Here is a 15,167-nt window from a genome sequence, read left to right as displayed (position 1 = left end):
ACATTGTAACCTTTGTTGCAAGCCGGTGTACACTATGCACTGAATGTCAATATCAAATACTTTCATTTTCATAGAAAAAATGTGTTATGATTGCGAATATATCTTATGACCCGGTTTCCCTGGCATGCCTGCGATCCAATACTCCAAATTGAAGAGCAATTTCGAAATGTTGGATCAGCAGAAAAACAACAATGTGTTTACTTCAAAAAGTTATTTACACGCCTTACGCAGTGCAAAAATATATCGCATCTGCTTGAGACGGGCAACAGCCGCAAGAGAGAACAAGATAAAAAAGAAAAGAAACCGCATGTGTATACAGTTATTGAAAAAGTTTAGTGCTTAGTTCAGTCGTCTGTTCCGCAAGATTTGCCAGTCTGTGTTTTGCCATTTGCCTGCACTCTGTGTGATGTGTGCACTGCAAAAACTTGAGCGCGAATTATAATCGAAAGCAAGAGAAAAGACAAGTGAAGCATACAAAAAAAGTCGAAAGAAACACAAAAGTACCGGCAAACGAAAGAAAAAAGCACTTTCTATATCGATCTATATATAACGTATAGAACATTGCGTGCCGAAATTGCAATAAATCAAATTGTGTGTACAAGTAAGTATATTCGATCCTGACGCTTATAAATATTCAATTTGTAATGTATACTGCCAAATGGCGTACACTCAACATTCAAACTTATTTATTGATTACTCTAACGAAAGCAGCACAAAAGTCACAATTAATTAAGAGGCCTCTGTGTTTTAAACACAAAATAAACGTCGATTTGCGAAAAAAATCGATTGTTTTACATTTTGACCGGTTTCGCTCATTCTCCCAAAAAGAGAACATTTTGAATTTAAAATTTTATGCGAAAATTGTTTGAATTTTACATTGATTTTTCTTTCATTCAATCGGAAATTCATATTTCTAGACAGTTCTATTATTACATGTTGACTATCATGCCGAACATTTTGCAATATGTACATGTAAAAGAGAATAAAACGTGCATATATAACGAATTATGCAGCCGTAATTTTTTTTTTTCGAATAAAACATACGCAATCGTGCTAAGACACATTGCAGTTCGCTAATCTTCGTCAATCCGTGCGTCGTATCGGTTTACATTTTGGCATTTGTCACGTCATACGTGTCTCAACAAAAAACATCATGTGCGATTCGCACCGAGTAATTTCATGCACGAGTTTCGGTGATTTCATTGTTATTAACAGCTCGAACAACAAAAAAAAATCGATGTTTACCATATGACAACGTTTGTTTATGTGTACCAAGTTTATTGATTCGCAATATACATATTTCAAGCACATATTCAAATTTCATTTGAGTTCCTGCACCGACACACATACGATTTATCGAATCGTTTTGCTTTTCTTTGAAAATCGAAATAATATTAAATAATTTTATCACTTGCAATTATTTCCAGACAGAATTTTATGCATACTTTCCTTGATAATTATTGCTATATTTACTTCTGGTTCATTAGCATTACAGAGAATTCATTTTAAATTCACTTTTTGACGCCGTCGCCTCTTAAGTAAACACGTGAATTATATGGGCCGATCACATTTCATTAAGTAACGAATTTATAATGTGCGATTGGACGCGTATGAAACTTAAATAGAAACAATCGAATTGTGTAATATTTTTTTGTTGAATGATTTGTATCTGAACGAAAGCTTGTTCAATTCAGGTCAAATGCTACTAGGTCAAGATTTTTTGGTCAAATACAATTCGATTCAGAATGTTTGATTCGACCGATTCTGATAACTTTGAGAAAATAGCGCATTCTGTATTTTTGAAAGCACTAGTATTGTCGCGAAATTTTTGAAGACGGAAAACCTTCGTCGAATGCACAAAACGTGTGAAGTATAGTGAAAATGACGCAACGCAAGGCATAAATTTGGGATTTGCTCCCAAAAATCACCATACATTCAATTCTCTCGAAGTTCAATCGAAAGTTTGTTTTCAGTTCCAAGTCCTATCGATAGTGTTTCGTTTTTAAAATATTTAATGTGGAAAAAATGAATATATTAGAGGTTTTCGTTGCATACAAAAATGACCTATACCTGCTGGTATTTGGTAATATCAAATTGGTATTACTGGTATTCCCAGTACGGTCATTCGTTCCTGGATGAAATAGCAAGTTGTGATATTTTCTTTGCATTCTTTGACATTCATATTGACTTTACTTTGTGCATATTTTATTCTTAATTGGAACGATTTCATGTAAAATCGTCTTTTTTCTTATTTCAAACAATAAATATCAACGGTTACGGTCTTAAAATAACTTGATTTCACAAATAAATTGACACTTTTTGATAATATTTTTTACACGTTTTTGCTCATGCAATTTTTTGTTTTTCGAATAATTGAAAAAAATAATCAAAATTTTAATTTAATTTCTTAATTAAGGTCACTGAGTCAGCTCTTTAATCACATGTTTCTAATTGCATCGAAAGATTACAAAGGTTATGATTTATGCAAATCTTCGCCAGACATTCGATAATTCAGCTTATCAAGCTAAAAATAGAATATTCTACCAAAAAAAAAAAAAACGAAGGACGATGCTATACATATAATTTCATTTTTTTCTTCCATTTTCGATGAATATTCCATAATCGCCTCATTATGAGGCTATAGACTCGTACGACTCACTTCATTTATGATGTTATAAATCGAACCATATTCCCAAATATTAGCAAATGCAGTACATTTGCTGTATCGCACAAACAATGTTGCCATTTAGTCCACTGTATAAATTGAATAGGATGCGACAGACATTTCGACTCGCTTCGACTGCGGAGCTTCTTTCCATTTTTGGTAAATTGTAACATGTATATTTAGAAAGTGCTATGATTTCGATTGTATGATAAAAAGCAATTCAATGAAAAGAATGTGAATTGATGATTAAACAGCATCAAGATTATTCCGTATGATAATGCGTGTTAACATTGTTTGGCTACCGGAGGCAAACCAATTCAGTACAACACAACAAAAAGCATTACGCGAACGTGACAAAATGACCCGGAACGTAAACAATTAAACTGGTGTGTCCCCGAATAAACGCGATTTGCGATAATAAAAATAATAAATTTGACGTTATGAAAACAATTCACAAATACTGAATATTGCTACAAAAATTAAATTATCCACGCTTGGCATGAGCCGCAACAATAAAATGTTGCGGAAAATGTGCTGTTCTCTGCATTTTTGATACGATGACGCGATGTGCGATCTAAGTGACAATACTGAATTCAGGGAATATATAAAAAAACATATTACCACTATATGGTGGTCGCCGAAAATACACGCAAAAACAAGGCAGACACACATTTTTGCGGTTTTGAAAACAAATTTTCAATTACGATAATAATAATGTTATTCAAAACATTCACAATAATAAAATGGCAATAATTATTATTTGTTATCTGTATACATCAAACGTTAAAATACGCATTCATACACAAAAACGAGTTAATTTTTGTATGCTGAATATATATCGGCGCTCATCGAGTGGTGATTAAGTACATGACATGCCATTTATTTTACGTGCATGAAAATTCACGTCGTTGGTAGCGGATATCGTCCGATTTTCCACCATAATCGATTTATTTATGCTTATAAAACCGGAGATAAGTGAGTTACGCTCAAACTAAGCCCCGTACCAAAATGATTAATTGTTTACTCTCGACAAGGGTACTCTGTGATACATGCAAAACAACTTCAAAAATTAGCGCCAATTATCCGAAAAACAACTTTTCGCCCCAAAACTTTGCGTAATTGACTGACAGAATATTACCAATTCTATAATTAGAATGTTGATGCTACGCCGAAAAGTGCTCGAACAAAATCGAATAAAAAAAAACTTTTGCCAATTTGGCATGAATCTGCATAAATAGACACATGTGATTTAAACGTTTTCCAGCCGATAAAATACATTAAAAACAAATCACAGAGGCTGTGAACAAATTACACACCGATCATCGTTTATTATCCTAGCCATTTCAAAGCTTGAATTTTTTAGATTAACACATTCGATAAACGATAAGAGAAAGAGCGGGATCACATACAAACATCAAGTGGTTGTGAACGGTGTGTGTGCGCACATATGGTGTGAATGTTTTGTTGTTATCATGAATTTACTGCCTGTTGAATATTGTCGATTGTTTTGTTGTATCGTATGCACATTTATTATTCCTTTGAGTACAATTTCAAGTCTATATGACGACCCAACCGAAACGTACCACAAAACAGTATCACAAAAGACACACGGCTGTATAGACGCCGAAAATTGACAGTGCGACCACACATACTTGTTACACATATTATATTTCAACAAAATTGGGTGAAAACACAACACCGACAACTCGGCAGACAAACCGAAAGTTAATGTGAGTGTAAGTTTGAAAATAGCCACAACGACCGCGACATTGAAACAATTTAACGTACGTTCTTTTGTCTTGGAAATGACTTTCTTTCGGTTTATTATTGCATCTAAAAATACACATGTGTATGTGGTTTTGGATGTATACAAGAAATAGAATTAAATAAATTTCTTCCGGAAAATCGTGGCAAAAACAATTTCAACTGCAATATTCAAAACGTTCTTTTGAAAGTGGTTTCCGTGCAAAATTCGTGCGTGCAAACATTCATGCAGCAAGCAGAAGATGTAAACATAGGAAAAATACCGCAGTTTTTTTTCCTGTGCCAATTCCAAATGGATGTGTGCTGTGCATCAAAACACTTCTTTTTTTTGTATTTTGAGACGTGGCACGATAGAACGTGAAATTCAGATATGATATAATAGACATTACCACTATATTCATAAACTGTCTATAAATTTATTTGGGTCTCACGAGACAACCGTACAAAGTTGCAATATGCTTTTCTGGTTGTTGTGTTTGCTCCCCCGATTTCAAGTCAAACAAATCAAAACCAGTGATATTTTCACAGAACCAGAACAAATGCAAATATTTGCTTTGATTTAGAAATATCCAAAGGCGGAAATGGAACATCATTTTCTTCTGACTTCGAAGAATTGATGCTTTTAAAAACGGCAATTTCTTTACGACTCAAAGATTGAGGGATTTTGAAAGATTTTAATACAGATTGCAAACAGCAGCGAATAGAGAGATTTTTTTTTAAATTTGAGTGAAATGCACGACAGTCAACAAAAATAAACGAGTACTGTCATTGGGGGTTTTTGCACACATTTTTTTTTACAAAATATCATTTCATCTAAAAAGGTTGAAGTTTGTACATTTTCAATGAATTCCAATGGAAACGACCTTATTATGACATAATATTTTTCAACGTCATTCGGAAAATTGAGAGAGCTTGCATTTTCAATGATTTTAAAAAAGTTCTCGCCAAAAGAAAAAAGTTGACATTTTAATAAGATCCTGTCGAATGAATTTAATTTGACATTTAAACTTTCATTTTTCGCTTTATAAATAGAAAGTATATTCATGATTTCAATATGCTCCAGTTTATAATAGAATCCGAATAGGTTTGCATATCGATTTATGAATTAGCCATAAATGTCTAACGACTAAGCGACAAAACTTCATCAATTTATAAAATGATAAAAAATTATCAGCAATTTGTAGCACTTTAAAAGTAATAAAATGACACGTTTTCCACCGAGCCAATTGAACTGATTGTAATATTCACTTGCAAAAAAATAATGTATTTCTATTTTGTGTCTTTCAGAGATATGTAGCACGCGTACCATTAAAATTGATAGTTTCGCGCACACGTTTATCAATTTGAATAATCTTTGTTTTAACCAAATTGGATTGTCTTTTCAATGTCAAAACAACCATATTCAATTGTTTTATTACAACTCCATTTTATTGATGGTGTTCTGTATTCAAGTTGTGAATATTTAATTATGTCAATCATGTAATCACAATCACGTTTTTCGTTGTGGCTATTTATTTTCTGTTCATTTGTTTTGTTTTCTGTTTACATTCTATCAGTTTGACTTATTCGTAAATTGAACACTGATAAATCACAATATTCAATAAAATGACGGTCAACGACGTCTATTTTAGTTAATGACAATTTAAATAGATTCCAATATTGGCTCTATATCAATCCAAAAATTTATTCAATAAACACATGCTGTTTAGAGAGACGGGAAGCGAAACGAAAAATCAAATATGGATTGCACAAGTTCAACTGCAATACGGAATTAATTTGTGAGTCTCGTGATTTTTTTAAATATACCAGCAACAGTTTCGCTAGGCATTTGATAATGATGATATATGTGTTTGTATAGATCGTTATTAAATTACGATGATTTTCCACTGAAAACGTGTTCTCGTAAAAGGTGTTGTGATATTGTAAAATACAGTTTATGATAAAATGAATTGAAGTTTTCATTATTCGGGTTCTGGCAATAATTCAGATTAGCTAAAGCAACATCGTAAACTTTAATTCGGCAGTTTTTGTAAATTACCCGCATTGCCAGTTGCCAAGGGATTTGATTCGAAGAGCAAATATTTAACAACGATTCAAACTTTTGATTTCGATAAGAACATGATCACGCGATATGTATTCGTGTCTCATGGTAATAATCATAAATTATAAATAATAATAATTGTTATAACCAATAAATCTCACCACATTCTAGAACATATACTATGCTATGTTTAGTAATCACCCGATTGTTTAAACAAAATGTTGAAAAGTGAGAGAAGTTTTGCCAATTGCACAAATAATCGTAAATTGGACAAAAGCAGTGTTGCCGACCAACTGTCGATCGGGTGTTTATTAAACAAAAAGATAGTAGAATGTGCAGTTTTATCAGTGTATGCCAGTGCTTTGATATTTAAACAAAAATCAATGATTGTGTGCTAGTTTTTTTGTACAAGTGTTTTAAGGTAATTGAATATTTCAAGCAAAAATTAAATTAAAAATAAATTGAATCAAAGTATTTCGAGCAAGGCAATTGATTTTTTAAAAGAACGTATTTTTTGCTTTCATTGCGAATAGGAAAAAAGTAACAAAATGTCATCTGGAGAAAAAGATCTAACGTGTGTCATTTGTGGAATCAACGATACCTACGTACTGAACTGCAGAAAACTGTACAAATCATTTGTTTTGTGGTATAAGTCATACCGTTTTAAAAGTTTTCTACATTCAACGTTCAATTGTATTCTCATTGATTGATTGGATTTAAATACTTTCCAGTTACTTTTAACGAATGGTGTGCAACGAGGTGACGACGATACCAAATTTGCTGGTTTTCTTGTGAAAGACGTCCTCGATCTGGTCAATCTACACAAGAAAACTCAATGTGTCTACTGTAAAAAGACGAAAGCATCTGTTCCTTACTAAGTGTAAGGAATGGATGTTTGAATATATTCGATAATGATAAATTCCCATCCTTCTGCGATAGACACGTCGTGATCAACGAAAAATATGACAAACATGGTGTTGGCTGGCAGTGTCAAATTTGTCACGATCCAATGGGAGAATATACTCAAATTACGAGCATCCCATCGTGCTGTGAGCAAGGTTATTTCCACAAAGAATGCATGCAAGCTCACGCAAGAATGGCTGGCTTAGTAGCAAAATCTCCATGTTGCGGATATGCCAAAGTGAATGGAGTGAAATATCGAGATTTTTTGCGACGTCGTGGTAATTATTGTCCTGATGAAGATGCAGGTGAGCGATATTGATTAAACATTCTCTAGAATATGGATAAAAAATATGTTCGAATATAAAATTTAATGGAATTTTGTAGATTGGAAAGAGCCTGGTGCGTTCGCGGATATTGAGGTTCTGAACTATAAATGCGTTGCCGTAGAATGCAAATGTCCCAATGGCCGCAATTATTGCGATGAAACAGGAAAATGGCTGAATGACAGGTGCTATTTTTGTGGCGATAATGGTATTCATTTCGGCTGTCGCAATTCTAAGCAGAGTGACTTATTTAAATGTTTTGTTTGCCATCGAAAAACCAACTGGTGCGTATAGTGATATTGATATCCTGGTTGATATCTATAAGAATGCACCCTTTGAGCGTTCTGATTGTCGTGAAAAAACACCAGACTCTCACAATCATACGGATGCTCGAAGTGGTGTTAGCAAGAGAACAACAGAAACAACACACTCACAACGCACTTATGTGATTGCAACTGATTTGAATATCATTTGTGTTGATGACACCAACTATGCACCAAAAACAACACACACACAACACCCTCACAATCACACATCTAGCAATGGCACACCAGAAACGAAAATTCAGCACCAACAACCAGCAAATGAATTGGATAATAATATAAATGTCGTTTGGAAATTGGTCAAAACCGATTATCTTTCGCACCGAAATACGTCTCTTATGTTGATAAACTTGAGTGATAATGTTCAGATCGATCCACCAAGCAATGATCAAGAAGAAGAAATGAGACAGGTTCGTCTGAAATTGTTCTTCGAAAAAGCTGACTTTTCATCAATACCAAAACCATGCAGTTTTTGAACCGTGATTTTGTCATGTCTAATTTCAAAAAAAAAAATATTGCATTGAGATATAGGAATAAAAACAATTGATTTAAAAAAAACAAAAACGGAATCCTCCTCATGTTACTTATTTAAATTGTGTGATGTTTATCAGCTACTCTTTTGAAGCTGAATCAGATTGATCAATTGTGTTGTTGGGAAAGACAAGTGAATTTAAAAAGAAACAAGCAACATTTTCCATGGATATTCGATTCGCTCTTCCAGAGCGACACTTTTTCCAATGCTGCTTTAATATATGAATATGGATGAAATTCGCATGTTTGTGAAAAAAAACTATGTTTGATTACGAATTTACAATTTTAATGTGCTCACCGTCGAATTGAGCATTTGCCGATGTTTTAGATAAATGATTTCATGATGAAATTGAGTGACAATATTGTATTCTATTCCAATCTATAGATTCGCTGTCAGTGTCAGATAAAGTAGTTTCGCTAACAATCTCATCTGACTATGATTTGAACGTATTTAGTTGTCAATTTACACTGAAACTTACATCATATTTTGCGCGTGTGTTCGTATTTGCCTCACCGCTTACTTCGCCCATGTCAGTGCTCAAGAGCATCAAGAGATTTGGTATAATTTGATTAAAAAAAAAATGTTTATTCATTTTATTTCATTTCGTTTTAGTAATTATTATAAAATTCCATTTGAAATATTCGTTCGAACCGAAATTATAAATAAATACAGAATTATACGGATGTTTTGTGCATCGTATACGCATCGAGAATATTTTGTTGCATTGATGATGAGCGCAGACTGAATTAATGAAATTCCATTTCGACTGGAATTTAATGTGCATAAATTCACTTTGATTTTGCTAAAAATTTATGTTTACATATTTTGTTGGAAATTATTCGCTTCATTTTTGTCACTCATTCGCTCCACTTATTTTTTTTTTTTTTTTAATTAAAAAACTAAAGTTGTGTAATCTCTGAATTTTATATCAGTTTTCATGGTTACTGCAAATACAGTTTGGAGATGACCGTATTTAATGTAAGACCAGTCTCAAAATACTTATTGAATTTCAAAGTTATAGACATAGTAACAAGAAATGCAATAAAAATTCGATCAACGAATTGTTGGAATAATTGCATTTTCATATTTTGACTTGACACACTTGACACAAAAATCGTTCCATTTATTGTTGAACATCCAGTAACAAAAAAGAAAAAAACAATATGGATTTTGTGTCAATAAAAGTAATAAAAATAAAGTGACTTCGTTAAAGTCTGGTATTAAGTCTGGTTCACGTGATGTAGCACGTTTCATTCATATAACGGAGTGCGGAAACAAAGCAACGAAATTACGGAGTAGTAATATGACACGTTAATTTGAACATTCATATTTCAATTTCGTTGATTGCTTGTCGTAGAATTTATCACATAACTGTTTGGTTGATAAAAATTTCTTTTTTTTTTTTGTTCAAATGAGATTTAGAACTTTATTTGTTCGCTTCGTGTGGTGCGAAAGTGTGGAAATTGCTTATCATAAATATTTTCTTACAAATAAATAATATTTTCTGTTCGTTTGAATGACGTGAGACATTATCGCTGCTTGAGATTCTTTACGACGCACATTGACTGTGATTGATTTATGATGATTATTTTCAAGTGTTTTGCTTACAAACAAGCCTCTAAAATATTACGTTTTCCTCATTTTAGTTGTATTTCAATTGAGACTAGTTAAATAGGACTAAAGTGCGAAAACATGAAATTGCCACGGTTGTCACATGTTCAATCAATCAGTGGAAAAGTTGAGGCAGCAACAAAGACCAAAGATACTGGACGGTGGCGTGATTTAACTGCTTACTGGATACTCGGACTTTGCAATAACTATGGATATGTGGTAATGCTTAGCGCAGCGCACGACATCATTGCAAATCCAGGAAATGTAAGTAAATGGCTGCATGTATATACATTAAAAATACCTAACATCAAAACATCTGCAGAAAATGTCTTTTCGATATTTGACATTTTTCCCCAACTCATTTTCCTCAACTTTCTATTTACTTTCGAAAACTTTTCAATTCAATTTTGTGGTGGTATCTGCGCCACTATTTGTGCTAACCTTTCAATTTTTTTTATTTCTGTGACTTTTTGTTGTTATTTTACAGTCGGCCGAAAAGCATGTGGAAGAAAAACCAGAAAATGAAAGATATTGTCACATCATCAGCACTGGTGCTATTTTGTTGGCTGATGTAAGAAAACTCTTTTCCGCTTTCATGATTTGAATATTTTATGAGGCATATTTCTCCCCCTTGATTTCCATATTTAACTCGTTTTTTTTTTTTTCATTTTAAATCAGATTTTGCCATCGTTGTTTATCAAATCAGTGTGCCCGTTCTTGCCGTTCTACATAAAGTTAGTAATTTAAAAGCAATGTGTGCTAATAATATTTTTGAGCATTAATTCATGCCATAATATTTTATAATATTAATTAATTTTTGCTCTTGGTCTTCATTATCAGCGTTCGAATATTCCTGGCATGTTTTATGCAATGCGCTGGATTTTTGCTGGTAGCTTATGCCGATTCATATTTCATGTCTGTCTCTGGCGTTGTATTAACATCGCTCAGTTCTGGTCTTGGCGAAGCATCACTTTTGTCATATTCGTCAAAGTTCCATAAGTAAGTTATTTTGAGCTACAAATGTGTTTTCAATTATTCATTCCAAATATTATTATTTTTTATAATATTCGTTCATTCAAACACGAAGAAATGTGATATCGACGTGGTCCAGTGGCACAGGCGGTGCAGGTATCTTTGGAAGCTTTTCATATGCAGCTTTAATTTCGATGGGTGTGACTCCAGTCAATACAATATTAATAATGCTCAGTGTGCCTTTGATTGAGGGTGCAGCTTTTTGGTTTTTATTGCGTGATCCACGTTCGATTCCAAAACGAGATTCGGAAACTGAGTTCAGTGCGGCAGTCGATGACCAAGAGACCGGCGTTGAAAATAAGAAAGAAACACTTTCGCTCGGCGACAAGATCCGCTACTTACCTTCATTGTTAAAGTATATGATTCCAATTTCGCTGGTATATTTATTCGAATATTTCATCAATCAAGGATTGGTCAGTAACTTTTTCTTTTCATTTCAAATATTTGACATAATTTATCAAAAACTTGGTTTTTATTTTTAGTTTGAATTGGTTTACTTCAAAAATATTTGGCTTGACCAACCAGCACAATACCGTTGGCTTCAAGTTGATTATCAAATCGGTGTTTTCGTATCGCGAAGTTCAGTGAATCTCGTTACAATCAATAAAATTTGGCTAATGTCAGTCTTTCAATTCATAAACGTCGCAATTTTCTTGCTTGAAGTGATAATATTCTTTTCACCGTCAATTTGGCTCGTCTTTGGAATTGTATTCTGGGAAGGTTTGCTCGGTGGCGGGGCTTATGTCAATACATTCTATCGGATGTCGAAAGAAGTGCCAGAAGATAAGCGTAATTTTGCATTGGTCAGTACCTTTCTCTTTTCATTTCAAATATTTGACAATTAATCAAAAACTTGTTGCTTATTTTCAGGGCGTAACAAGTTTGGCCGATGCCATTGGAATTGCGCTTGCCGGCGTTTTCGCAATACCGGTGCACAATGAATTGTGCCGATTGCCAATGCCATCCAGAGGATAAATCAAATTAATATATTGTTTTGAATGTACATAAATAGCGTTTTTCCCCTGTTTTTTTATCATACAAGTGGATCGTAATGTAGCCATAAGTTTTATTAGAAAATATTTGTTCTATACGTATATGTAGAGTGTAGACAAAACAAGACTTTATTTCTTTTTTCCATTCTATATTCGAATGTGTATTTAATGTAATGAATGATCGAATTTAATCGCTCAGTAGTTTTAGTCGCGAGAGTATTTTTTAATAAGTCAAATGACTATTGTCGAGTAATTATAAATAGACCTGATAAAAAAGACGCACATTCTTATCAATAATTCAATTGAAACGAGTTTTCTTTTTAATTCAAATACGTATTACGAATGCAATACTTCCATCCTGAGCACACTTTGTACCGTTTAAATAAAATCAAAACTATATATATCTCGATGACAGTATGAAAAATTGCATTCGATTCATTCGAACACCACACAGTAGTACATTAAGTGTTATTTTTGTTTCATGATAATAAATTTATTTGAAGTAATGTCTTTATCAGTTTTCTTTATCATTTCGAGCAATAAAATCAAAGTGTAAATCATTTAGCTATGGCAAATATGGTGATAATTAGTCATGTAATTAAAATGCACTAATGCCGATGTATCAGAAGTATTAAATCTGATTTTAATTAATTTCTAAAAAATGAAAATTCATTATCTGATAAAGTGCCTTAAAAATCCTATTCAAAATTAAAATATTGTAATTTTTAATAAAATTTGATGGTATTAGAAAAAAGTCTTTAAGGCCGTGATACATAAGTGCCAACGAGTTCAATGTTGAATTCGAAAATGTCATAAGTGAATCAAGATTTTCAAAATAGCAATTTAACAATTTACCACAAAATAGTTGAACATTATACAAAAATTAACTAAATTATTAAAAATAAAATACAAACAATAGAATTTTTTCAATTTTGGATGTTTTTTTTTTCAGAATTTTTGACAGGTGTATGTGTAGAGTCAAGTGTAGAGTTCAAAGTCCTTTATTCGAAAAGACTAAAAGAACGACAGTTGAAGTGTCACTGCTTATTTACTGTTGATCTTTGAAACAGTGAACAGCTAATGCATTTCAGCAACTTTGAATGCTAATATTTTTTTTGGTGTACTATTTTGAAAGTTCGAATAAAAGCAGAAAAAATAATTTTTATGTGTTTTTCAAAAAAAAAGAGAATAAAAGTCGTTTGGATGATGTAAATTTTTAACATTTATTTTAATACAAAAAGACAAAAACTATAACCAATTCAATGTTACAATATCCAGCCATTGACGGTTCTCATTAATAATATGCTCAGGAACATCGACTCTACCACCATCCGGCAGAATTGTGAGTTTAATATTGACCCGATTCTTGGCAAAGCGCAAAACTGATTTATAATTTTCCAAATCAATATTAAGTCCACCAATCTTACATTGAATTTGTGCCAGATTTTTGCCATATTTCAATATTTTTTTAATCATCGTCATCGTTCCCATCCCATAACAATTGACATCAATTGTTTCCAGAGCTGTTTGTGATTTGATCACTTTGATGAGCAAATTATCGAAAATATTGTGATTTGAAATTAAAACAAATTCCAAATGTTTGAGTGTCTTCAAAGTCAACATATTTTCATCGGCAAGTCCAAGATATTTCTCATATGTATTTATTGACAATCGCTCAACTGGCATATTATTTTCAGCTAATGTGTTAATTATCGTGGTAAGTGAGATATTATGCTTCGGCAAGAGTAAATATAAATGTTTCAATTTCTTGAAAGTGCGTAAAGAATTCAACATTTCAGTTATTACAGATTCCGAAAAGGTGGCGTGAAGATTATAGAAACCCAGCTCCACGAGACATGGTGATAAATGTGCAAAAATCGATGGTGTTAAATGCCTACAAGACCCAAGATGAATTCGCTGTACTTGTGGATTCAATGATAGAAAATGCGCAAGCATTTCGTCTGTCACATGTTTAACGCTGTTGATGTGAAGCTCTTCCAGTTGTGGCATTTTTTGCAAGAACCACGAAGGTGAAGGTAGCAGTATTAATTGTTCCAGTGATAAAATTTTCAACGATGATTCCGGTTGAAAATGCTGCGGTGACGCTCGATTCAAGTACAAATATTCCAATGCTTCGAAATGCATATACTCGAAATTTGGATTACAATCATAAATACTGAGGTCTTTTAATGTTCTGCCACAGTAATTTGATATCGTTTCAAATATGTAGTCATTATGTTCTGTATGAAAGGTCGACTCAAATGACAGTGCCTGTATCATTGGACCAAATAAACGAACACATTCCAATACTCGTTCTGGCCGCAAATTATTCGGTGCCTTTTCATTATGATTGATTGAGACCCCTTTGAATTGAAAACGAAAACGACGTTTACCACTAACTGAAAAGCGTTGACACACTCCGGACGCGCTTAGAAAATCGTCTAAGATCGTTAATCTCCGAAATATTTCGTCGATGCAATCGTCATTAAGAGCGTTTAGAATATGTTTTGGTGAATCGGGCGATGGTAAAATATCCATTTTGAACGTTTCACTTTGCGTACACAATAAACACGATGTCTAAATAACCACTTATGTTGAATAGTTTGAAATTAAAATGTTTACGTTTTTGAATACTGGTTGTTTGTTTGAAATATTCAAATTGCAAGAGAACTAAATTGCAAACACTATGTTTGATGCACGAGTGCAAACAGAAGAATGACATACTTCCTTAAAAATTGGAACTTTAAATGGTCAAAACTTGAAAAAAAATTCAAAATTCACAAAACGATAACGATGATAATGAAGAATTTGTGGGCGTCTTATTCTTTGATATTTACACTACGATGTAAAGAACATATTGTATGCAAAAAGACGAAGTGTATGAAAACATTAACTTTTTCTTTTACAAGCTCTTGAGGACCAGGTACAAAAAAAATAGTGTCTTGGAATGGCTTCTTTGTACATCGTTCAAATAAACAATA

The 15,167-nt window shown here is 32.9% G+C and overlaps 1 protein-coding gene across 5 annotated transcripts; it reads left to right on the top strand.

Annotated features, from left to right (window-relative positions):
• The first annotated feature begins 387 nt into the window (after nucleotides 1-387).
• Nucleotides 388-12,692, top strand: LOC116343410 (battenin). 5 transcript variants are annotated; one of them, XM_031771433.1, is made up of 8 exons: nucleotides 388-601; nucleotides 10,198-10,426; nucleotides 10,650-10,733; nucleotides 10,841-10,896; nucleotides 11,003-11,161; nucleotides 11,250-11,607; nucleotides 11,677-11,997; nucleotides 12,065-12,692. In XM_031771433.1, exons 2-8 carry the CDS (start codon nucleotides 10,244-10,246, stop codon nucleotides 12,167-12,169), a joined length of 1,266 nt encoding a protein of 421 aa, XP_031627293.1. In that variant the 5' UTR covers nucleotides 388-601; nucleotides 10,198-10,243; the 3' UTR covers nucleotides 12,170-12,692. The 5 variants fall into 5 exon arrangements, with proteins under 5 accessions (XP_031627293.1, XP_031627294.1, XP_031627295.1 ...); XM_031771434.1 differs by lacking the exon at nucleotides 388-601 and adding an exon at nucleotides 4,253-4,395; XM_031771435.1 differs by lacking the exon at nucleotides 388-601 and adding an exon at nucleotides 4,253-4,401.
• Nucleotides 12,693-15,167: the final 2,475 nt, after the last annotated feature.

Source organism: Contarinia nasturtii, unplaced genomic scaffold (assembly GCF_009176525.2).
Source record: "Contarinia nasturtii isolate CC-2019 unplaced genomic scaffold, AAFC_CNas_1.1 Cnas_scaffold_993, whole genome shotgun sequence".
NCBI lineage: Eukaryota > Metazoa > Arthropoda > Insecta > Diptera > Cecidomyiidae > Contarinia > Contarinia nasturtii.
Note: the sequence above shows the minus strand (reverse complement) of the source record. Positions and strands in the feature narration are given on the sequence as shown.

Excerpts from the sequence above, each read along its gene's own strand:
- LOC116343410 (XM_031771433.1), top strand. The coding sequence starts at position 10,244 with ATGAAATTGCCACGGTTGTCACATGTTCAATCAATCAGTGGAAAAGTT. Across the intron at positions 10,427-10,649 it reads TCATTGCAAATCCAGGAAAT|TCGGCCGAAAAGCATGTGGA; the intron begins GTAAGTAAATGG and ends GTTATTTTACAG. Across the intron at positions 11,608-11,676 it reads ATTTCATCAATCAAGGATTG|TTTGAATTGGTTTACTTCAA; the intron begins GTCAGTAACTTT and ends TTTTATTTTTAG.